General features: G+C 39.8%; 1 protein-coding gene across 1 annotated transcript in view; it reads right to left on the bottom strand.

Moving 5' to 3' along the window:
- Positions 1-3,794: 3,794 nt before the first annotated feature.
- The window catches only part of LOC127012599 (dynein axonemal heavy chain 5-like), a 172,072-nt gene continuing 151,326 nt past the window's right edge, over positions 3,795-24,540 (bottom strand). The window contains 5 exon segments of the mRNA XM_050890811.1: positions 3,795-3,922; positions 3,925-4,012; positions 5,376-5,597; positions 10,483-10,691; positions 21,377-21,509. Of these exon segments, the coding sequence (XP_050746768.1) occupies positions 3,795-3,922; positions 3,925-4,012; positions 5,376-5,597; positions 10,483-10,691; positions 21,377-21,509 (780 nt within the window).

The raw sequence follows: 24,540 nt of genomic DNA, 5'->3' as shown, positions 1-24,540 counted from the left end.
GAAGGGGCTCCCCCTCTGTCTTGCAGTGTCCCCATAGCTATCCTTAACCCAAATGGAACTCGCATGTCAAAGGGAGATGGAAATCTACTGTATTTTCAAGAGGGATTTAGCAGTCACTTTACAGCCTAATCACTCTCTTTGGTTGTACGTACAACAGTATAAAAACATTTTCCATTATACCAACTCCTCTAATCAGAAAACAATAACAAAGCTATTACTTCATATTAGCAAGAGGAAGAACTATGAAAAATGTCCATTCAGCAATACAAATCTTTTCATGTAAGAGCCCTCACTGGAACAGTGGAAGGAGGAAATTCCTGCTTTATTCAGGGTGTGACAAAATGTGGCAGGAATGATAGGGGTTTGAGTAAATTGTGTTTCTTCTCAGTGGAAAGGAGAAGCTCCTGAAATGACTAAAGATTATTTGTGGAGTTCTGGAAGAGGAAGGTTTGATGTACGTAAGCAATGCATTTTCTGCACTTATGGAGTAAGAATAAAAAAGCAGAAGACACAGTAAATATGGAATAGCAGGAGGAAAAGAGAATGAGGTATCGTATTCACGTTATGGAAAGGCGATTGTGAGAAAGGCAAGGGTATGAAGCAGTAAAAGAGGAGTAAGATTAATGCATGGGTTCTGGATAAATAGAGAAAAATTTAGAATATTGTAACTGAAGTTTCCTCGAGATCTTTTAAAGAATTGTTACTCTATCCAGAGGATCATAGGGCTCATGAACATAACTGACCAGACAAGGGAATTGTTTTGTTTTCCATTCTCTGTGCTTTTTCTGAGCTTGACTGCCATTAAAATCCATTCTACAAAGCCACTGAAGTACAGGGCCAATCCATAACCCAATACTTTGTTTCCCATCATCATCGTTATCGACCAGCCACAGCCTCAGGGATTATGAGACAGACACCCTTTGGAGTATGGAATGCTGTTAGAGGAGCCAGTGCCCTGACATCAGATATGTTTGTAAACACGGCCGCTATGCTGACATCGGGTGCAGGACTGCATTGCTCTCTTCATTCTTAAACGGAGTTGCCTTCAAAGCACTTATCTAAAGCAATGTTAGCCATTACTATCTGTGTGAAACTTGTACAATATTGCCAAAAGCTGTGTGATTGTGTTTAACATCTCAGATTCATTTTACAGCAGAGCATAACTTGGTTATCTATATACTTTGTTTGAGGACTCCCAGCTAATTGTTAATCTACAATTTAAATATAATTAGTTTGATTTCAAATACTCTGCCTGCCAGTTCTTTCATTTAGTCTGGTGTACATCACCTTTGAAGCGAAACAGCTTTAGCAATAGTAACTAGGGAACACTGGTTGGGAAAGGTCGATGTTATACTGTGTCAATGACATTTCAAATCAAATTAATGTTGTCAGATTGGAAGCAGCAACTCCACTGAATGGAAGGGCAGGATAGGGCAAGAGAGGGAGACAGGGAGAGGAAGACATTTCTTTCAACAGTAAATTGTACATCTCTGCTGTACTGTAATTACATGCAAAAAGAAAAAGAGGTTTTGCTTATAGGATAGATTGGAGGGTTGGTTGGTTGGTTTTTTTACTAGTTATAGGAAGTCTTTTCTGGAACCAGGCGACTGTATGTTCTTCTTCCGGTTCCCTATAAAACTGTAGCTATCTTCAGTGAAACACTGTATGATTTGTCTGGTTCTTCTGTAATATGGCCTGCATTCTGTTCTGCAAGATTTGACGTTTTCCTAAACTGACAAACAGGGTTTAGTTATTGAAATGAAAATGTCAAAGTTCAAAGAAGCTATTTCTTTGCATTTTTTTACAGCAGAACACCAAGTGCTATAACATAATTGCCTGTAGATTTTCTTTATATAGCATTTAATTTTCTCATTTTACTTGACAAAGAAAGGAAGTGATGCAGTTTCCATGGAGCTTATCATGTAGCACCACATATAACGTCTATCAAACATGTACTTTTAATGTTTACTTCTAACTTCAATTGTTCAGAGGATGATTTGTTTTCATAGCAAGTAGTGAGTTCTTCAGGTGTGCAAAGTATTTCAATGTACGCTCTTCATTTTAAGTTATTATCAATGTTACTGACTTGAATTTTACAGGTACCAAGAGATCAAAGTTAATTTACTCCATATCCCCTCATACAGGTAGGCGATGGGGAGAACACTATGGGTTACAACCTCAATTTCTATACAACAGCACAGCCTTTTCATGCTTGAAGTCCCCCTTATCTTTTTCGTAATTTCCAAGAGCAATGATCTCGAAGCCCAATCCTTCACCCTTCTCGGAAACAAAATTCTCAATGAAATCGGTTGATGTACAGCTGCACTGCATGGAGGCCTGGTGTATATTTTTTGAACAGGTGGTTTCACTTGGTAAGATAATCTTGCCGGCACTGCATGTGAAACAAGTGCTGCTCCCGGCTCAGTGGGAGAACGGGACCCTGTCCCTGTCTTCTCTGTTTTCCAAGAACAAATCTGGCACTTTCTGCTTGGTTGTGGGTGGGAGTGTGAATATCAAATTTCTTCACGGAAAGAGCCCTGCAATTGCTAACTGCAGAGTAAAACTGGTTATAGGAAAGGATGAACTACTTTCTTAGACACCAGCTGAAAAGAAATTGAAGTGTTTATGCAAAAATTGAAAGTGTTTACAAGGAGGAAAAAATCGATTGACAAAGCATTCACTGCAAGTCCTTCTTTCATAACATCCAACAGCAATTTCTTTTGCTTTGAATTTGTGCTAGTGAAAAAAGCCAAACACGTTTTCTGCCAATAGTTGTCTGTCTATTAAAAGAGCAGCAGCAATCACCCTTCAATTACAGGGTAGACAGCAATGGTGGTAACACACAAAAATGACTTCAACCATTTCAGGTGAATCTACTCCCAGAAATGGCCCGTGTGTCTTCTACTTTTTTTAACCTAAACTGATGCAAAATGCAGAATAAAAAGCAGTTAAGAGGTTTGAGTTTGCAGGATTCGGGCACTAACACCAATGGAGCAAATACTAACAGACCCAAACTGGTGTTCAGATGTGTTTACTCTGAGAAGAGTTTCAGAACTTTTTTCTCGCTAATAATTGGGGGTGTGCACGTCTTCCTTATAACGGGATATAGGTTTAGAAATGAGTTAATATGTGCAAAGGCCACTACTTGTGCAAAGATAAACTCGCCTGTTTGTACAACTTCTATGATCGTTAGCATAAATAAGTGACTACTCAAGGAAATGGTAGCATCCATTTGTAAAACCACCCAGTAAGTTTACAAATGCAAAATCAAAGGAACTGTGCATTGGAATACATGCAGATAAACATAAAGTTTTACCATACGTTTAATTCACTTGTCATTACAGCTTTAATAATGCTATGGATGATAAGTTTTTAACTACAAAGTTGAATTTAAAAAGAATTATATGATGTTATGAAGAAGTGTTCTAAGAAAAGATAACATCTACAAAAGAACCACCATAAATGCAGTTGTCACTATCATAAGCACTTTTTTCCTAGTGTTTCCATTATGAGCAAGCTAGTTGATTATATTCTCACTTGTTTTATAACAGTTACCAAATTTTACACCTGCAACTGTTTTCCTTCTGATATTCCCAGGTTAAATACATTTAGCATTTTTGCTGCGAACAGAGTAAACTGATCTATGTGTAATTAACACAATCTCTATACGTCACTTGTTAACTCCTATACCCCTATGAGAAGGTAGCCACCACTTTGTCAATAACAACAGAAGTCCTACTGGCTGCAGATTAATATTCCTAGGTGGTTCTTTCTTTATAGCTATCTGTTGGTCCTTATTTTGAATTGCAGAGCAGTGCAACCCCCCGTAAAGTCCAGTGATCAGGATTCTGCACTGTTTTCAGATACAAAGAGAAAATGTACGTCAGATCTGTTCTCCGAGGCTTTTTGTAGACAGGCAGGAGTACACACTTCCTTGTTGCTTCTTTGGGTCATGTAGTGCTGTTGTGCTAACAGCATACACATGGACTACAGGAAGACTTGTGAACAGCACCTGAGAATGTTAAAAGAGACACGGGGCTCAGCATTAGAGAAGCAGTATAGGGTGTCCGAACTCCAAATGCTGGAACTAGACTCAGTGATGGCCTTCAGCAAAAGCACCAGCACCTCAGCAGAGGTACACACGAGAACACAAGTCCTATGCTCACTACTACGTTGACCCTAACTTTAAGCCAGTGGCAGCTCAGGCACAACAGACGTCAAGAAGCCTGGAAGGAAAAGAAAGCAGCAGAAACATGGAAAACTGTATGCCATGGAAGTAGATGGAAAAACGACAGGGTGGTTCTAGGAGGGAGAGAGACCATTGTCTTTTTTCCTGTCCTTTGCCCCTTCGGCTCGCGTTCCCCATTCTTTCCCCACCTCCTGCTCCCTCCATGGCAGGACTGGAGCTACAAAGGCCAAGCTGCATTTAGCAAGCCTCCTTGTTACCTCTGCACTGCTGGCAGTGGAGCTTCAAAGATCCAAGGTGCCTCTTGGGTGTTTATCCAGACTAGATCCCCTCAGGTCTTCCAGCAATATAAAGTATTCATTGACAGGGGGAAAAAAAAGACCCAAACCCAAGAGCAACATGGAGGCTTGCTGAACACTCCAGAGCACTTGAGTAAACTCCATGTTTGAAGGTGTCTTTTGACAAACCAGGCAACAGCTGTCACCAGAAGCTATAGCTGGCAAGGTTTGGTTTGGAAAAGTTTGCTCTCAGCCAGACACGGAAGTGTTTTACCTACAGAGAGGAATTACCTCAACTCCAATTCCAGGACAGTTATCACTGGTTTGGAAAAAGTTTACCAGTGCAGATAATGTCAGCTTTCCCTGGGCAGTGACCACAGCATCTAATCACTACTCCATAGCTAGGTTTTAAATCTGCTTAGTCACATCAGTAAAATGTAACTCCATGCATGGATAACTGAGCATAAGCCCAGAACTAATACTCGTCCTCCTATTCAAAAACAAATGCCAGGGATTTCTAGTCATCCAAACACTGACCTCCACAGCAGCTGTCATCAAACCCAGTCCTGGGCTTTGGAAGTTGTGATAGGGCCCCACTTAGTCAGTCAAAAGAAGGCTGACTATGGGTTGCACTATTTTATTCAAATGCAGCTGTGCTTCTAGGATCCCTGAAGCCAAGGAGCCCGGCATCTGGTCTGCTCTAGTGCAGCGCATCCTAAATTCATTTTCTGACAGAAGTCTTTTTGTTCGCTTCTGGTGGGTAAACACTCTGTCCTCTTCCCAGCCCTGCTAGTGTTTTACCCTCTTAAAACCTGTTGTGAAACCACTGCTGCAGGCACTCAAAATACTTACTGGTGTTCTCTGAGCACACGGTATTATGTCACAGTCAGCCATGCTCACTTGAGCCTTACCTTTGGTCCCGACTCAACCAGCTTACTGTTTCTGCGGTCCCAACCTGCCCCTTCGAGGAAAAGGCCGTATATGTAAACCCCACCAATGTCAGCAGGAGGAGGGCCAGCAACATCTTCTTTCATCATCTTGGTCACTTCATTGTGTAAAACAACACTGTCGAGTGCCCACCCTTTTGCTAAGTTCATGCGAGTTGTCTCTTGCCTCATAGCAGTTAGGAATCCCTAAGGAGATTGAATATGACATAGAGTGTTTTAAAATATTTGAGCTTACCCATTTCAAACTTTTTTTTCCTGTATAATGGTGACATCAGCAGTATAAAACCTCATCCCACAGAATTTTATCTGCATACAAAACTAAATTCAGTTGTGTAAAGCCAGTGCTTTCCCACATTGTCCCAGTACCATGCGTTCTTATATACTTGGTGTGCATGTGTTGGTGCTAAGAAGCCACCAAATTGGCTGCTTTAACATATCGGAAGCTGCATGTATAACTCACCTCACCTCACATGCCTACTTTACAACCAGCCAGATGGATAGAGGTTTACAAGGCTGCCAAATTAATGTGTTTTGTGAGGTTCCAAATACAGGTAATTGCTAAGCCACAAATAACACTGGCATTTGCTGTGCTATATTACTCACCTTTTCTTATACCAACATTGTAAAATTGCTTTCCAGTCAACAAATCATGAAGCATTTTACAGAATACAAAGGAAGCACAAACTGGAATCATGCAATTAAATAGTGAAATGCCTCTGTTACTTTGCTCAGTGCAAAGCTTTAATATACTACAATAACGTACTATTATAGACAGCAGCAAGATAAACTCACAGCACTTCAGCAGCACAGAATGAACCTCTCTGTTCTAAAGAGCTACAATCTCATGATATGGTTACAGGCTATCACAAGACAAGCCAGGCTGAAGATGCTGGTTAGCTTCTCTCATGTAACTGCCCATGTGCACGCACACTGCAATACAGGGGAAGTACCTTAGTCCTAAGAGACAGGAGGGTATAGAATGCTTTGCACTTCCAGTGGACATGTTGTGGATGTACACCTCATTTTACCCTATGGAAACCCATTTGCACAGCCATGAGATGAATGAATAAAACACAAAAATTGAAGCTGCAAGAGCAAGAGGGACTTACTGAGTAGGAAGAAGTTTCAGACAGATTTCAGAGCAGAGAAAGAAGGTATCTGAAGACAGAGATGGGATAATACAGAGCCACATGGGGAACACACAAAGGTGGGTATTAGAGAGCCAACAGCGCAGCTAGGAAGAAATCAGGAGCAATGAGGGAATCGAACAAGCTTTTTTATTTTTCTTCAATATTCACAGTGCAAGATGCTCTGTTGAGCTACTGTTAGGGCCAAATGAATGGAAAGAAGTCAGATGAAGAAACATTAACACATTGGTCTACTGAATGCAGGGGCCAATCTCTGGCTGCTGGCACTGGAGTGCTTGTTGCACGTGCTAAGCACTTTGTAGCTATGCAGTACCCTTCAAGTTATGAGAACATGAGATAGCTTTCATGAACTCAGATGTTTCAGTTAACTGACATTGGTTGCTTCTCATTAATATAATTCCAGAGACCTCAGGACAAGTGTATTAAAGAGGTTTTGTGATAGCACAGATAATTGTAATTGCATTTGAAGTAGTTGAGAACTCCAGCATATAGCTAAGGGAGACAGAATTAAAGGCCAAGTTCTTCTATCAGAAATGCCATTAAATGAAAGCAGAATCCTTGTAGTTAATTTGTGGAATTTCAATTTGTAGAAACATGCTCGTACCAATAGTTTAAAATACACGAAGTGTTCGCTGCCAGAAGGCCCCAGAGGGCTACTGGATCCCAGAAGAACTGAAATATTAAAGAAAGAAGAGCCTGAAGAGGACAGGACAGAGCAATGACTGTATTAAGGGAATCAGTTCAAAGGCACTGTGGAAACACTAGAATAAAAGTAAGCTCGGAGCTGTGAGTTGTCTTCAGGGATAAGATTTAGACTGCAGACTATTCTTACAGAGATGGCAGGACCTATACGCTGTCTGCAGTGGGACTTTTAGCACTTATCTGCTCATTTGAATGAATCCTAGACAGTGTTTAAAGACTACAGCTGTGATATCCCAGAGCGGGTGAATGGCACAATAAACAGCAAGAAAGAATCGAGTGGCTTGAGGTGCCACTGTATGGCTGAGGGCTTGGCTCCCCCCAAAACCCTCTGTCAGGGACATAATGGACCACTTGCCACGACATTTGTTTTGATTTCTGGTAATCTTTGCCCTCTTTTTTTTTTTTTTGTTTGTTTGTGTGGGGATTTGGCCGGGGGGGGGGGGGGGGCATGTTGAGATTTCAGAAACAGGGAAAATTATTTCGTCTTTCTTCACCTGCCTTTTCCTGAACTTCTCCCTGGCCTGCTCACTGAAGGCTGCTAAAGCTTTGTCCCTTTGCCTTCTAAGAACCCATGCAAACTAACTCTGAACCTTCTAGTGAGGGAGAAGCAGGCATCCATGGAAGCTATAACAAGAAATATGGAAATCAGTTAAGTCTAGTGCTTTCACAATCATATTTTCTCCTTTACCTTGCTTAGGAGGTTCCTTGTTCGTCACTTACTTTGCAATTTCTACAGCGAGCAAATTATGGCAGGTTTACTAGAATTAAGTGGGCACCAAGGAATGGAGGCATGGTACTTGATATTCTTGTTGGTATTGACATTGCTTTGGCATCTAAGGGTCTTAGAAATAGGCTGAGGGTTCATTATGCTAAGTACTATACAACCAGAAAGACAGTTCTGCCTCATAGGGCTTAAAATCCATATATAGGACAAGTGACAGCAACTGGATACAGAGATGCAAACAAGGAAACAATAAAACAGTATCAGCCACAATATGGAAATTGGGAGGTAGAAATGACATACGCATAGTGTCAAGTTTTTGAGGAAAAAATCCAGTAACATCCGATTAACTTCCAGGAGGGAAGAAAATTCATAGCACTTCTTGTTTTGTTCACCCCAGTTATCTTGGCCCGATACAGACACACACAGGGAATCAGGTTTCTTTTACATAGAAGCCTGAGCCTGCTCTCATTTGAATCACTATAAATAAAGATTAACTTCTGTGAAATTACTGAGTTTATCCTAGTGTATAAACAGTCCAAGAGAAGGCAGAGTCAGGTCCTATATTATTTTTTATTGCCAAAATGCCTCATTCTCCCAGTGCTATAAATCTACTTTATTGTCTTGTGTTTTCCACGGCATTTATCCATTGACTATAAAGCAAACAGTGAGATCTATGCAAGTAGGCAAATTACAAATTACTTAGGAGCTGCATTTTGTCTCACAAATGAAAGGATTTTTCTGACAATTTCTCAGGTATTACAAACAAGCCATTAGCACTGCAGCACTAATACTTCATCACCTCAACTTGCTTGAGAAGATGAAAATCAATTTTTTTAACATATGAAATACTGATTTTAAACACAGCAATATGACTATTAACAAAATAATAGTTAATTAAATAGAAAAGGAGTCTTTGCTCAGGTGAATTTCTTGTAGAATGAGCCGCTCCCACAGCCTGGGTTACAGAAAATGGAGACTATAACAATAACCTTCTGATGCTTAAGCTTGTGATTGTCAGCACAAATACATTTTTAAATCAGGTAAGCACATTTCATTCTCAGATTTTTTTCTCTGCACACTATGTGTTTAGGGACTTTTAGAACTAAGCGTTATGAAGTGTTTAATTTTTGTATTTCTGGAGGCTTTCTCACTTACTATGGTCTATTAAATCACAACTTGTTTGGGGACATTTTGCTCTGATTATTTGGCAGCTTTTTTGAGAAATCCAGATGTACAGTTCCAAAAAAATGTAGGATGCCCAATTTGGGCTGGCAAAATGTCAGAACTGACACAACCCCAAAGCACAAAAAAGCCAGCTAAAATGGCCAGTACAAAATCTGCATCAGCTCTTGCTCAGCTGTAGTGCAAAAGCAAACACGAAAAAACCCAAAAGCCTATTAGGGTTGCATGCAGCCTGATCATTGCAAAAGTTACTTAGGAATATTTTAGAGTGCCACTGTCAGTGTGTTGCTAACAAACCAAGTATGGAAGCACAATCATTTTATTAAAACTCCTACTCCTCTCCCTCATACTTTTGCTTGGGAACCCTTTGCTTAGGGATTCTGTGAGCACACTTCCATGCTATAAAGTGGTATTGGCAGACAGCTGACACAGACAGGATAGATGATAGATGAATATTTCCCAGCAGTAGTCCGAGAGAATACTTGCCACTGTTGCTTTCTCTATTCTAGGCAGCTGTTTCAGCTAGCTTTTGCATTGCTAACAAGTACTGAGATTAAAATAGATCTTTAAAATAGCTTTTTGCTAAGGCTTCACAGAAACCTGTTGGCTGGATACTCTCACAATGACTCACTTCCACAACTCCTACTTCCCACAAACATCTGTGAATCATAAAAAGCTTTAATGAATGTGGATAGCTGTGCAAAGAAACTACACATCATCTAGGTATGTATACTTTACTTCTTTTAACTCTGTTCTCAGCTGTTCCCTTTTTGTGTTTCATTTTGTGCCAGGTTTTTATTTTAGATGGTGCAGGCGAGAGGCTGTATTTTTTATATGTCTCTGCAGACCAAGTCTGGCACAATTCTGGGGTGGTATAAATAACAAACCTTCCATTTCAAGGAACTGATTTGCAAGTACTGAGAGCCAAGTCCAAATCTCTTCTTCCTATGTCAAAGTTTTGCAAATTACCTTTTTTTGTACTCAAAGGGATTTTCATACAATGAATGAAAAACAGATTACTGTAACAGAAGAGGGGAAAAAAGGAGGATAACATTGAAATGTGAAAAGATGTATTTACCCAATTTCCACACTATAATTAAAGCAACCAGAAGATGCATTCCATTATTTCAGTAATATTATTTTGGTCTAGCAAAAATTTCTTTAATAGATGTTGAAGTTAATTTATCCTACATTTATGTTAAAAATTGAAATTAGATTACACTTCATATAGTCACGATTGAGTCAGCTTGAAGTTCTCTAAAGGTCTAATTTAACTGTTACATAGGAGTTAGAAGGATCAATCCGGCAGCCTTACCTGTGGATTAAAGAATCCTGTCATCCAGAACTGATTTGGCCGGCCATCCTGCAGCCAACTGCTGAACTGCTGGTTTCTTTCAAGAAGCTCGGTAAACCAAAATCCTAAAGTAGCCGACTCCCAGGAAATCCTAAACCATAGTTTCGGAATTCTAGCATCATACATATTATCTAAAGCATCTTGCAATTCTTCTGACATAATTATGGTTCCTGGAAGATAAGTAAAACATTCAGAATGAACTTTCCCCTATCTTGCAAAGGCAATTAAAACTTCCAAATGACATTCTGAGTCTAATAAACCCTCTTTTGTTGTGCCTTAATTGCACACCTGTTGCACTAAAGTTTGCAGTTAATTTGCTCAAACTTATAAGACTTGATTCAAAGTTAAAGGTGACAAGATAAATGATATTTCTTCTGTTATTGTGATCAGATATAAAGATTTTTTTTTAAACAACTCCTTCTCCCTCACACATAATATTTATATTCATTATATTCACACTGTGTTTGGAATGTGATTAATCATTTAATTTTTTTTATATACTTTAATGGTTCTCACATACATGATCAATGATAGAGATGTACTGTGTAACTCATCTGTATCCTAAGTATGTACTGACAGTGATTATATTCATGAAATTCACTGTTATTAATCATAACTTTGCACATTTCCATTATCAAGATTCCCAGGGGGAAAGCAGTACATAGAATAAACCTAGAGGCAAGATTTTTTATATATTTTTTTGGCAGTGGCAGTTGTGTACTCACATATTCCACGGATAGTACTGCTGCCTCCATTAAAATATTGGCATCTGCTAAGACAATGATTTTTCAGTGACACTCACCATTCCATGTGCCAGAAGTTCCTACATCTTATCAGTTTGTACTCTCAATAGTACTGACACCTGGCACATGGTCATGCCTCAGGATGTCTTCTCTATTCCAGCTAAAATATTTTAAATTATAGAAACTGGTCTGGTAGCCCCTATTCCAATTAAATGTTCATGTAATACCAATGTTCAGTGCATCATCATACACACAACTGCTGTAATTGCCGCAAGGATTACATGAGATACCAAACAGAATTAGGTGGCTTCCACCACAGAATATGTAAAGGAAAGAGAAGTGGTCTGGGTGACTGCAAACAAGAGCTGCAGTGGCCCATCCAAACATATCTGTATGGAAACGTGGCCTGTAATAAGTAAGCACTTCAAACCCCTTCCTTCCATTGAGGTTGGCAGGTCCCCAGTTCAGAGGAAGGAGAAGAATATCCAGAAAGCAAACACCAGCTTTTAACTTAGAAGAATGCAGTGGCTACCCTGAACGCTTGTATAACAGTGTGTGCAAATCTGGTACTTTCTACTATATATCAATGGCTTCATTTTCTTCTAGCAGATAATGACCTGCTCTCATTTATACACACCTCTTTTTGTGCAACAAATGCTATGAGAAAACCATCAACTTTTAAAAAACTGCAAATATTAAAAAATATTGCCTATCCTGTCGTGGTGGTTTGACCTTGGCTGGATGCCAGGTGCCCACAAAAGCCACTCTATCACTCCCCCTCCTCAGCTGGACAGGAGAGAGAAAATATAACAAAAGGCTCATGGGTCGAGATAAGGACAGGGAGATCACTCAGCAATTACCATCACAGGCAAAACAGATTCAACTTGGGGAAACTAGTTTAATTTATTACGAATCAAATCAGAGTAGGGTAATGACAAATAAAAACTAAATCTTAAAACACCTTCCCTGCACCCCTCCCTTCTTCCTGGGCTTAACTTTACTCCTGAATTCTCTACCTCCTCCCCCCCGAGTGGCGCAGGGGGACGGGGAATGGGCGTTGTGGTCAGTCCATCACACGTTGTTTCTGCCGCTCCTTCCTCCTCAGGGGGAGGAGGACTCACACTCTTCCCCTGCTCCAGCGTGGGGTCCTGCCCACGGGAGACAGCGCTCCATGAACTTGTCCAACGTGAGTCCTTCCCACGGGCTGCAGTTCTTCACGAACTGCTCCAGCATGGGTCCCATCCACGGGGTGCAGTCCTTCAGGAACAGACTGCTCCAGGGTGGGTCCCCACGGGGTCACAAGTCCTGCCAGAAAACCTGCTCCAGTGTGGGCTCCTCTCTCTCCATGGCTCCACAGGTCCGCCAGGAGCCTGCTCCAGCACAGGCTTGCCATAGGGTCACAGCCTCCTTCAGGCATCCACCTGCTCCGGCGTGGGGTCCTCCACGGGCTGCAGGTGGATATCTGCTCCACCGTGGACCTCCATGGGCTGCAGGGGGACAGCCTGCCCACCATGGTCTTCACCATGGGCTGCACGGGAATCTCTGCTCCGGCGCCTGGAGCACCTCCTCCCCCTCCTTCTTCACTGACCTTGGTGTCTGCGGAGTTGTTCCTCTCACATATTCTCACTCCTCTCTTCAGCTGCAGTTGCTGTTGTGCAGCAACTTTTCTCCCTTCTTAAATATGCTATCCAGAGGCGCTACCACTGTCGCTGATGGGCTCAGCCTTGGCCAGCAGTGGGTTCGTCTTGGAGCCGGCTGGCATTGGCTCTATTGGACATGGGGGAAGCTTCTAGCAGCTTCTCACAGAAGCCACCCCTGTAGCCCCCCCGCTAGCAAAACCTTGCCACACAAACCCGATATATCTGCATTCTCTGTAATGGCCTCGTAGTCAGGTTCAGAATCATATTTTGGGATAGCTAAGCGTCTTTTATAACACAATTAATAAACCTTCTCTTTGGGTATAAATCTTCTCTAACATATAACCAAGAGCACCAACATTTAAGAAAGAAGCCACTCTGGGTCACCTCCCCTTTGCCTAGAAAAATGTAATATCAGACCATACACTCTATTCACCCGCTGGAGGCAGAAAAAGTGGAAAAAGTCATGCAACACATGTTGGTTTCAACTTCGGAGCAACTGCAGTGAGGGCAGAAAACAAGTGAAGAGCATCCCATTTGAGCCCTGGGGATCATTACCATCCAAACTAAGAAAGAACGAACTCTTTCATCTCTGGTTCTTCGTTGTTTTCAGGCTGATGCAGCCAACTTTCTCCTGCAACAAGCATTGCAAGAGAGACACATTTTCTTCCCTATTCTTGTGGGCAGGCTGGAGCTTTTCAAGTAGGGAGATACAACCAGTCTCTGCCCCGAAGCATGGTGAAATCTCTTGGGATGTCTGCCCATTATGACTCAGAGCAGCTGCTGAGAATGCTAAGCCAGAGTGTTCTCGAGAATGAGGTATGTTCACAGTTCCAGCCTTGCCCATATAGCTGCATAAATATTCCTAGTGAGTGGGTGTCATCTCTGGCAGTAGGCATACAGTGCTTGAATTTCAGCACTAAATGACATCCGTGGGTGTTGGGATGCATTCCTGCAGCTAAAATACTCCGATAAAAATAAAAATAATTTTAAAAATAAAATAATTGTCAGAAACAAAATTAGTAACACATGAGAAAAAGAATGGCATCTTTCTGGAGAAAAGTGATACAGGTGTTTGAAAAACTATATTTAATAAATTGAATGAGTAGCACAACACCATAGGCTTCTCACATTTAACTTCTGAGAAACTCAGAGCACTGGTTACCATATGAAGAGACTGAATGTCCTATGAACTTAACATGACAGGCTTGAATGTTCTATGAATCAGCCAGGCCAGCTGTTTATAACTTGGTTATTTTGGGGTTTACTTCGTGATATTCCCTTTCTTGAATGCAATAAAGCCCATCTGAAAATGACTGATGAAAGGTCAGGTCAGTTAAAGACATTAGGGTATTTCCATGCTTCAAAAATAATATGTACTGTAACCATACTGTTTGCACAGTATACACAGTTTGGAAGTTAGGATTCCCCTTTTTCATTGCCCTAAATTTATACCGTCTCACTTCTATAACCACACCTAAATCTATCCAATTGCTGTGTAGTGAATAAGCCAAATAAAGCTACTCAGTTCTGAGGATAACTAGTTTTTATTGTTAATTAAAGTAAATAATCTGTTCTTTCAAATTGATTCATTCAATAGATATAATGATTTGAATGGACTACATCAGGACCTTGTACTATTTCATGGAGTCACCTCTTTTCACTACCATACCTACCACAAGATGAATCTGAAAGCTGTGGAATTTGTAAAATTTGGATCTACATTTTGAATTTCACATTTAGGAAAGCCTGTATCTGGACTAGAAAACGTGCGTATCTCATTTAAATGACTGGATAAAGTTAGGAACAAAGGAAGGATCTTAAACTCTAGCATGAACCAAAAAAAAGCCTCAATCCACTGACTGATTCTCTTCCCACAGGCACAGATGTGAATCAAGAATAACCAGAATAATTATGTAGGATATAAATGAGGTGAGAAGAAGCTAGTTTCTCCATCAAGGACAGTTTGCCAACAGCTGACATGATTATAATAGGATTGGAGACTATCCCTTGAGGACAATACTTGCTAGACAATGAGTCTCTTAAGCTAGCCTTAACAGTACACAGAGGAAAAAGCTCAATGAAAGCATCAATCTGTTCCTGACTGTCACAGTTGCAACTATAGAAGTTGATCTTTTCAGCCTTTAATCCTCACTCAAGTTTACCTCCCACGCAACCAGGTTTGTTATTGGACCACTCACTCCTTGCCTCCACCACCAAGCTGCAACTCCCTCTTCTTCGTTGAACATGTTGAAGAGAAAATCCCAACTTGCTTGTAACTTCATAAGCTTTCCTCCCTTTCCGCCTTATGGCAACAGCTAACTTGCTTGTGCTTTCCCCAAAGAAAGCATTATTTATTATTCCACCCAAAAGTACAAGGCATACAGAGTACTAGATAAAAACAATAAAAGCTAATGTATGTTTCCCCATACCTAAAACTTAATCTTTTTTTTTTTTTTTGTAAGCTTTAGCGTTTTTCTGCTAGTTCAGTGACCACCATTGCTGTGCTGAAAGAAGTCAACTTCTTTGCTTCAGGCAGTTCTTTGGGTATTTCCCTCTTTCTTCACTTGCAGCACTTGGGCACTTCAGCATTTGGAGATGATTCCCAGGAAGCTCCCAGAAGCTCATTTAACTCCACCATGCTGTTTTAATCCCAAGGCCCTCAACAATTTATCACCTCCTTTTGCTCCTGGTCTCCAGAACAGGAAGAGTAAATCAGGCAGCTGAGCCCTGCAATGCACAACGCACTCTCCATTTTTTACTTGTAGACTGTGGTATTCTCTCCAGCTGCACCTAACCTTTGCCCCTGTTCTGTTTTCTGTTTGTTTCCCACCTTCCTCTTCTGGTGCAGAATCCTCTGGTTTAATTCTTCAAGTCAGGAGAGATGAAAGGAACTGAGAAACTTGAGTAGCATGCAATTTTTCACATAGAAGAGCACACAAATCCTAGATTCTCTGCAATAGCTAATTCCTTCAGTCAGTAAGAAGGCAATTTGAAAGTAACCTTGCAAATTGTTCTGAAAACTTACCAGCTCTAGTACTAAATGCACTTGGCTGCACGCACCAAAGGACTGAAAAGAAAAATTTTAAAGCAATAATTTGAAGATGAAAATGCATGCACACCTCCCAAAAAGTAATACAAATCACTACCCTAAGCTAGAGTAATAGAACAGGCAGATAAACTATTTTCTGCAGTTTGTCCCAAATGTGCAATGTGTGTTTCTAAATAGTTGTCCTGGCCAGCATCATGGCAAGCATGCATAACACTTATTAAGAAGTCCTGAAATAACATGCCACGCTTCATAAAAGACAACAGGAGGCATTCTGGCATTCTTATCAGGATGAGATGTAAATAATGGATGAGAGCTGCTGAGCCAAGAGTAACTACGCCACAAGACATCCTCGACTCATCCCCTCCATTCCTCAAATGAATTCCCCATTGTTACATTCCATTAGTGTCCTCAATGAGTGCTCTTAATCATCTTCAAATAAAATCCTCATCCAAAAGTGGAATACGCAGATGTGTATTCCCTACAAGATCCTAGATCCCTACAAGCCTTACGCACACAGAGTAAGAATTAGTAAGGGAAGAGCCCAAGATCTTTCAGTCCAAAAGTCTATTACCATTGTCCGCAGGCCAAACTAAAATTGCATTAGTGTTAGCAGTCTTAAAGCATTACGAGTCAAAACAGAACTTAGCCAGCCAGGGGGATTGAGTCCATACTCCTTCCCTTCGTGGGAAATTACCTTTCCTGTGCACTTTGGCAAGACTAGTTTCCTGAGCTTCAGTTTTTCACCACATAGATTAGAATAAATTATCAGCTGCCTCTTTTGGCTCTTTTGGAGTTCATTTATATCCCTCTTGTAAGGTGCTACATACAACGAACGGAAATCCCTTGCAGCAACATGATGCAAACACTACCATCAAGATCATGGTATTCTGAGTTAAAAAAAAATAGTGAATCTTCACCTCATTCTTTCAGGGGCTTAACACACGAGTTTGTGTAGATGACATAGGAATTCTAAGTGATTCCTATTATGTATGTAGAACTATATACTACCTCATGTCTACATGAAGTTCTGGGTGTTTCCACATATTCTTATATGAATGACAACACGCTGGTTAGCGATGCAGTATAAGGATGGTGAGGAGCTAAAAGCAGGTAATGAAATAGTTTTTAATAAGGTAGCAAATCAATGACTGAGATGTACAGAAACTAGTGAAATGCACCAGTATTCCTCAAGGCCTTGTTATTAACAGTTATTATTCAGCTTTGTCTGAATTATAAAGTTCCAAAAATATTAGAAACGCATACAAAAATGCATAATTTTTTACTCTCCAATACCTTCTGTCTCAATAGTCTTACCTGTATTTTCTCATACTTATCATTCTGGCATAAACATATACCGGAAACATGCTAGTGTATTAATTTTAATGAGTTTTCATGCATATAACCTATGCGTCATTTAAAGAACACACACACGGTATACATCTGTGTGGGTAAAAAGAGGGCAAATAGCAAAGTCCCATCTCCCCTTAGTGATATCCTTGTTCCTGATCCTATTATCCCAAAAGGCCTGATTGCCCTTTTTCAGTACAGGATAAGAGCAATCTGTGATTTTTTTTTCCCAAGTCCTGGCATGTAGGTTATGTATGGTGTGCATTAAATGCATGAAAATATGCTAGCTTTGTAACACGAGGGGTGCCATATTGTAGTTGCAGTGGAAAGTTTGCTTAACCCTAGTAGAACTTCTCCATGACAAATGCCATGATGACTTCTGAAGTAGATATTTGTATTGATTCCACTTCTTTTGCCTTCTATGTTGGTCTTACGGCTTATGGCTCCCATAGGTACTTGCCTTGCAAGTACTAAGAAAAATGTAAGGAACAAAAACTCTGGGCCTGTGGAAACAAATCTTTACACATTACAAGTCATGTAAAAGCTTTTAGAGAGATTGCTGTATTCTCAGGAAATATGTTAACAGGAAAAGGACTTCTCTCTCCTAACTCTGCAAGTACTGCACAAATAGCAGCGGGAGTTCTGTGATCATGTGGTACCTATATGACATGAAAGGATAACAAATCCAAGGTTTCTTGTATGGCCTTCACTTGTCCATGAAGTAGGCAATTCCAAAGGATTAGTTTGAAAACACAAAGCTATAAGGTACCAGAAACAAATGCCAAGTGGATGCAGTTTTATGACCAAAGTAGAATCTAGATATACTCATAAATAAATGAGTTAAGCATTTGTTTCCTTCACAACAAGCTCTTAAACAGAATGTTAAGTAGGTTAAAAAAATCAGGAAATAAAACCAAATTAAATGCTGTGCTTATTTCCATTGCCAAGGATTCAATATCCACTTTCAGTGTTACTACAAGCATGCTTCACTGCTGAGATTCACGGAAGCCACTCAAGAAGGACTAGGAATAACTCCCTCAGAATCTCTCTTCTCACTTTCTTCACCGATACAAGACACATCAGGGTGCCATCAAAATGCTTACCACTCCTACTTCAGTGCATGGAGAAATAAAGAGAACGCCCCCCAATCTCACAGATAGGCCGCATTCAGTTCCCCTCTACTCAAACAAACTCTAAGAGACTAGGAATAACTGAATGGGTCATTAGATTTTACTGCATTTAAAGACACTATCTTCATTAGTGGGAGAGGGGGTTTGAAGTGCCCGCTCTCCAACAAACAGCTACGGTATTAGTATTCTGTGCCAGAGGCCTCTACGCTTCCACAGGAGGAAGATAGGGCACATACACAGGAACTCAATAGCTCGTATATTGCTCGTATACTGCCCTACAAAGAATATGGTCACCTTCTGCCAGGGGCTCAAGATCTGATGTTCATAACCCATTAGGATCTGGAGTTTTGGTTCAAGCCCCATGTCTTACTGTTCCTTGTCTCTAAAAAGATTTCTCTATTTGGAACATAGCCTCTATTTAGGTCACTTGAGAGGACAATCATCATTGCTGTTTTCTGATTTATGTGAAGCTCTGTATTATACCAACTGTGAAATAAATTCTGGGCAATCAATAAGTAATTAAAACAGAACTAATGGTTGGGACATAACTGAGAGTACAAAGTGCAGCTACAATCTAATTATTACAATTTGATCCAAAAAAAGTATCCCTCTAGGCAGCAAAGTTTATTGGTGGAGATGCAGGCTTGTGGAGTATGGCTGCCAACAAACATGTTGGACACATGCTGAGCATCCTCACCCCTCCCAAAAGCTGAACACTGCTTAATCTGCCCTCTGGACAGAGAGACAAAACTGGCTCTGCTAATTCCCTCAACATCCCTCATGTTCAGCTGCACATGGGCTCTCACTGAGGAGGGCTTTATATTACCTCAAACGTAACTCAGTGAGCAACAGCAAAATGGCAAGGTCCATCTATTCACATCCGACCTACAGAATCAAATATTCAGACCTCCTTTCACAAAGCTACATGACACAACATGAAGATGTGCTATACTTTTAAACACAAAGTTTGTTTGAAAATTTAGATCTGCTATAAGCGGGTACTCAGGCCTTAACAGGTTCATGAAGCCAGACCCAGATGCATGACCAGGGCAGATGTCAAAATTCACATGACCTGTTTGAGCAGGCAGATCAGTTTACCTCATTGTAAAGACAAAGGAGCACCTCAGATGATCTGAGACTGCAGTCGACTAGTTTTGGGGGAGAATATAGTATGAGAGAGTTTGGGGTTTTCCCCTTTGCTGAGGCAAGAGAGAGTGCCTAAATGTTCTTTCCATCCTCTAATTAACTGTCTACCACATGCACTTGAGGTATCATGAATCTGCCAGAAACCATTAATTGTTATTGTTGACTATACATCCAATTTTGTTTTCAGAGCAATTTTTCACTATGTTTAACTTGCCTGTCCCTAAGAAAATTATGTTTTAGAGGATTACACAAAAGTTACAGCATTAACTTGATTAAACACGTGGTAGAGGACTGTGCCCACTGTGGAACTAAGTGCAAATAAATTGTGTTACTCCTCCACTCCTCCGCAGAATATTGTACGTTTTGAGACTTTAAATATATCTGTCATAATCAAGGAAAGATTAATACTTTCTTGGATGGAAAGCATTATTTTAATTTACTTGAAAAGGGACTCTATGCACATATAAAAGGGAACTTTCAGCTCAGTATTGAAACAGAGGACAATTGTTTCTTCCAGCTTGATCTTTGCATAGGTTATTAGAGGATATGGAGGCTAATCAGCCATGGGCACATTTATGACCCTCTTTCCTAGATTCAGATTATAGGCATGATGTTTCTGAAGCATACATTGTTGCCTTGGAGTATCATACAAATGATAGGAAAAAATCCCTTTTGATTCTTATGTAAAAAATATACAAATTAAAAAATCTCCCTTCATGAAAGACTGATTGTCAAAAGACTGGAAAATGCCAGTAAGACAGATCACAGTACTGCCATCACCTATATCAGAAGGGACTAGTTTTGAGGCACTCTGACCTTCTCCCTGTGGGGACAGTTTGCTGTCTCAGATATTTTCTGCCTCTCTGCTGGAGAACAGCAGACTTGAGTGAGATCTTAACCAGTGGAACTGAACCATTCCTGCTTCATTTTCATTTATTGTTAATGCAAGAGGCTTGGCTGAGCAACAGTATACTTTCCTTCCTGGATATTTCAACTCTTGCAGATGAGCAAAATGGGAAGTGAAAACAAAAAGCAGACGGTAACATCATCATCCCTTCTTTTTCCTCACTCCTTTTCTGATCAAATTTTCCATCTGCTTCTAGTCGCCTGTACTCTTGATTTATTTTAACTACATTCACCATTGCTCACTTTCAGCCAAACACTCCTGTCTCTGAGAGATACAGAGTGCTGTTGCCTACCTCCTGTGGTGGCTAAAAGAACCCTATCACTCTCTTTTGACTGGCACTCCCACTCACTTCAGCTTCCATTTAGAGACATCCTATTTGGTATAACCAGTTTCACGAACATTGCAAATCTCACCTTAAATTAGAGTCTTTACCACCTGGCCTCCTGAGTGCCCTGTCTCTCAATTACTTAGCAGCAACATTTCTACCTTGTTCTGTATCATTATGTCTCAGCTTAATTTCATAAATGACTCTGGCACACAACCTGTGGACCTAATCATGCAATTCAGCTCCTCTGAGCTCTGTAGAGATCCTGGAGAGAATCACAGAAGTGTAGTAGTGCTGCAGGACATGAACTGCAATACTGGAGCACATGCATACAGAATAAATTAAGGTGGAGTATCCTTAGAGATGCAGTCAGGAGGCTTTAAGGGCTAGAATTAGCAGTCATATGATAGAGAGAGAAAAAGAGAAAAACTGGGGGAGGGAGAGAACAAAAGAGAAAGGTAGAAAGGGAGGAAAAGAGGGGAAATATTTATTTAGTTATATAGTATAAGCAACCATTAGTAATAAATATTGCATCTTAATTAGTATGCTTTTTAATATTGTAACTTACCATCAATAGCCAATTTGAGATCAGTCAGTGTAGTTCGAACTCTTGATATAACATGTTGCATGCGGTCAATTTCTTGACGGAGAAATATGTTTATGGGTTGAATAGCTCCCATCTTTTGAAGCTGGGCTTTCACCTAAACAAGAATAGTGCAATGATTATAAAATTTAATCTCCTGTTTCCCATGCAATAATTTTGAAAGCAAAAGGATGTTTTTTCAATTGTATCACATAGTTCCTGAGAAAAGAAACTTTTATGTAACAGATGGCCATTTAAGTCCTGTGCCAACTATAAGATTTAGCACACTTGACTCATCAGCTCACCAAAAGGAGCTCCTCCATCATTCTAAGGAGGAAAAGTTCCCTCTTTTTGAAGGGACACAGCAGTTCTTACTGTCCTTGTTAGGCTGCAGGGTCTTAGATCTTAAAAAAAACCAAACCCACATGCTATACAAAAGCAGGTTTGATGGTAACTTCTTCATATTTCCAAATTGTGCTAGGTGAACTTTCTCACCTCTTCTTGCCCTGCTGAGTTGAAATAATGCTACAAATGGAGTTTGACTTAACAAGCACAATGATATATAAAAGGCGCTACTTCCAATAGCACGTGACTCACTCATAAGACAAGGTGCTCATGGATGCATTACTGGAGAGGCAAGATTGCCAGGAATAATACAGATGTCACAGAATTCTGTTACACCATTATGTGCACCATTTTGTAGGTAGAAGCTTTTGGCTTCTTAGTTTTTAAGGATAACAGTTTTACTCATATTCAACAGAGAACATTCTCAAAATGGACTTAGTTATTTATGTTACTTAAGGACATGTCACAGCAACAGTAGCAAAAGCATTCTCTGTCTCACTTTAGCATATGTTGCATATACAATATGCTTCAGACATACACTCTGTGTTCCATGTATATCAAAGATCACTGTATACAACAGTGCATGAGAGACGATTTAGTGGCACCTGCGGAAATCATGGTGCCTATACCTCACACAGTACCAGAATTCTTGATTTTTAAGACTTTCAAGTGTTTTTCCCCACTATGACTCGGCTTTCAGAAAGCCAGTGGCCCTCTGTACTCACTGCCACTCAGCCACATGCATCATCTTTCACACTGAAGCAACCTGAACCCTGATCTTTGCCGTAGTCACTCTTTCCCTCTGCAGGTGAAATTCTGCAAGGGGACTCTGGAACCAAAAAGAGATCTCAAACAGTAAAATAAGATCCTAAATCCAGATACCTATATGGCCATTAATTTATCATAAAAGAGCTGACCCATAGGATCAGTTTGCTAAAATAATTTAAGAGCTTATTTTGAGCTTACTAACAAAAGATGAAGAAAGAGTTAGAAAGTCTATTCTTTCAAAGAGCAGAATATCATTGGAATTCTACCGCAGCCAAGTAGAAGCCACAAGATTTGCTATAATGTGTGCTATTTCATCAAGGCCAGAAGTCCACTGAATTTTGCTTTGTGTTTTTTCAGATATACTCATATATCTCAGTGTATACATTATTATGTATACTATACATTATATACACATAGTAAACATTACTAAAGATCTTATTATTACACACTGAATAGCAAGTTTCTGCAAGATGAATATAATATAGCAGTTGAGTAGTTATAATTGCTAGTATACATGAGTAAATGCTTTGACAATTTCCAATTCTCAAGTTTCAACTCCAACTCCAATAAAATACTTTTTCAACTTTATATGATGTTCTCCTTGGGAGACAGCTATCAGCAAGGTTATTCTTCATATTTTAATCACAAGGACCCATGAGTTTGTCAGACAGAATGTCCAAGAAATAGGTGCCAGCCAATTATGCTAATGCTTTGCAGTGTGACAGTTCATTTTACAGACTGAGTTAATGTGTTTCTTCCTGTAAAAGAGAAAAACTACTAAAATCAGCTATCACGAGACTAGAGCTGAGACAATAAACTCTTTTTGGATAATTTGCACAATGAAGTATTCTGATTTTTTTCATACAAAATCCAGGGAAAGCTGCTTTCTGAAAATTTCACAGGACTTGACAATTCTCCCGCTTGCCAAAAAAGCAAAAAAAAGTTTGATTTTTTTTTTTCAGAATACTTAGAAGTCTAGTGCATGCCACTAATAAGAAAGGAATTATACAGAATATAGTCCATGCATTTTATCCTTTAAATAAGAAATACACTTTTTTCTAGTCTACAAAGCATGTATTCCTTTTGGGGATCATTTAGAGGAAGAATTTCTCCCGTTTGAGGAAAAATTGTACGGAAGGTGTTGTTAAAGGGGTTATTTTCCAAAATATTGATATTTATGAATCTACAAAGAGAAGATGAAATAAATATTCTAAAATATTACTGTACTGATAATCATACAATTTGTTTAACTAGTGAATTCTCAGAATTTAAACATTCTTCTGATTTGTTTTCATGTACCTACAAAAATACCTGTAATGTTTTGAATAATGGAGCGAACCAATAATGCAGAAATTTGTTAATCCATCCTAGATATGTTCACAGCACTCAGCCTGGAGCACCAAGCATAACCAGATATGAAAAGTGAAAAAAATTACATACTTCCTACCTTATTGTATACAAATCCATCCTGATCTGCAGTGAGATTTACTAGGTGTAACATAGTGCCTTTCTTGGAAATCTTGCTGTTAAGATTAGTTTTAAATACCAGCTCTGAGGTATGATTGACTGTTTTTGTACTAGAATTCTTATCAAGCAATCAGATGACTTACTTCCAGTGCTGTATTTATTACAACATAAAGAGATGGATACCGACTGACAGAAAAAAACTCAAAAGACAAAACTCACTAACCAAAATAGCCTTTCTGAGATTAATATACTAATTTCACAAAGCCCACTTAAAACGTCTCCTTTTCATTATGCAAAGAGTTGTCATCTAACATAAAACAAGATGATTTAAGAACGGAGCAACTAAAATCATAATCTTAATAGCTTTGTCTACATGATTTTGCAATGCATATCTCTACTGTGTCAGATTCGTCTATGCACATTTCTTAGCTGTCCTCAGGTCACAAACTCCTTTGTCACCACATACTTTATAGGACATTTAGCAGAAAAGCAGTTGCCGAACTCATGCCATTTAATGATCAGTGATCAAGTTACTGTAGTAGTAACTGCCTATCATTTTCAGTAAATGC

This window comes from Gymnogyps californianus, chromosome 2 (genome assembly GCF_018139145.2).
Source record: "Gymnogyps californianus isolate 813 chromosome 2, ASM1813914v2, whole genome shotgun sequence".
Lineage (NCBI taxonomy): Eukaryota > Metazoa > Chordata > Aves > Accipitriformes > Cathartidae > Gymnogyps > Gymnogyps californianus.
The sequence above is the reverse complement of the archived record's forward strand: the minus strand, read 5'-3'. Positions and strand labels throughout refer to the sequence as shown.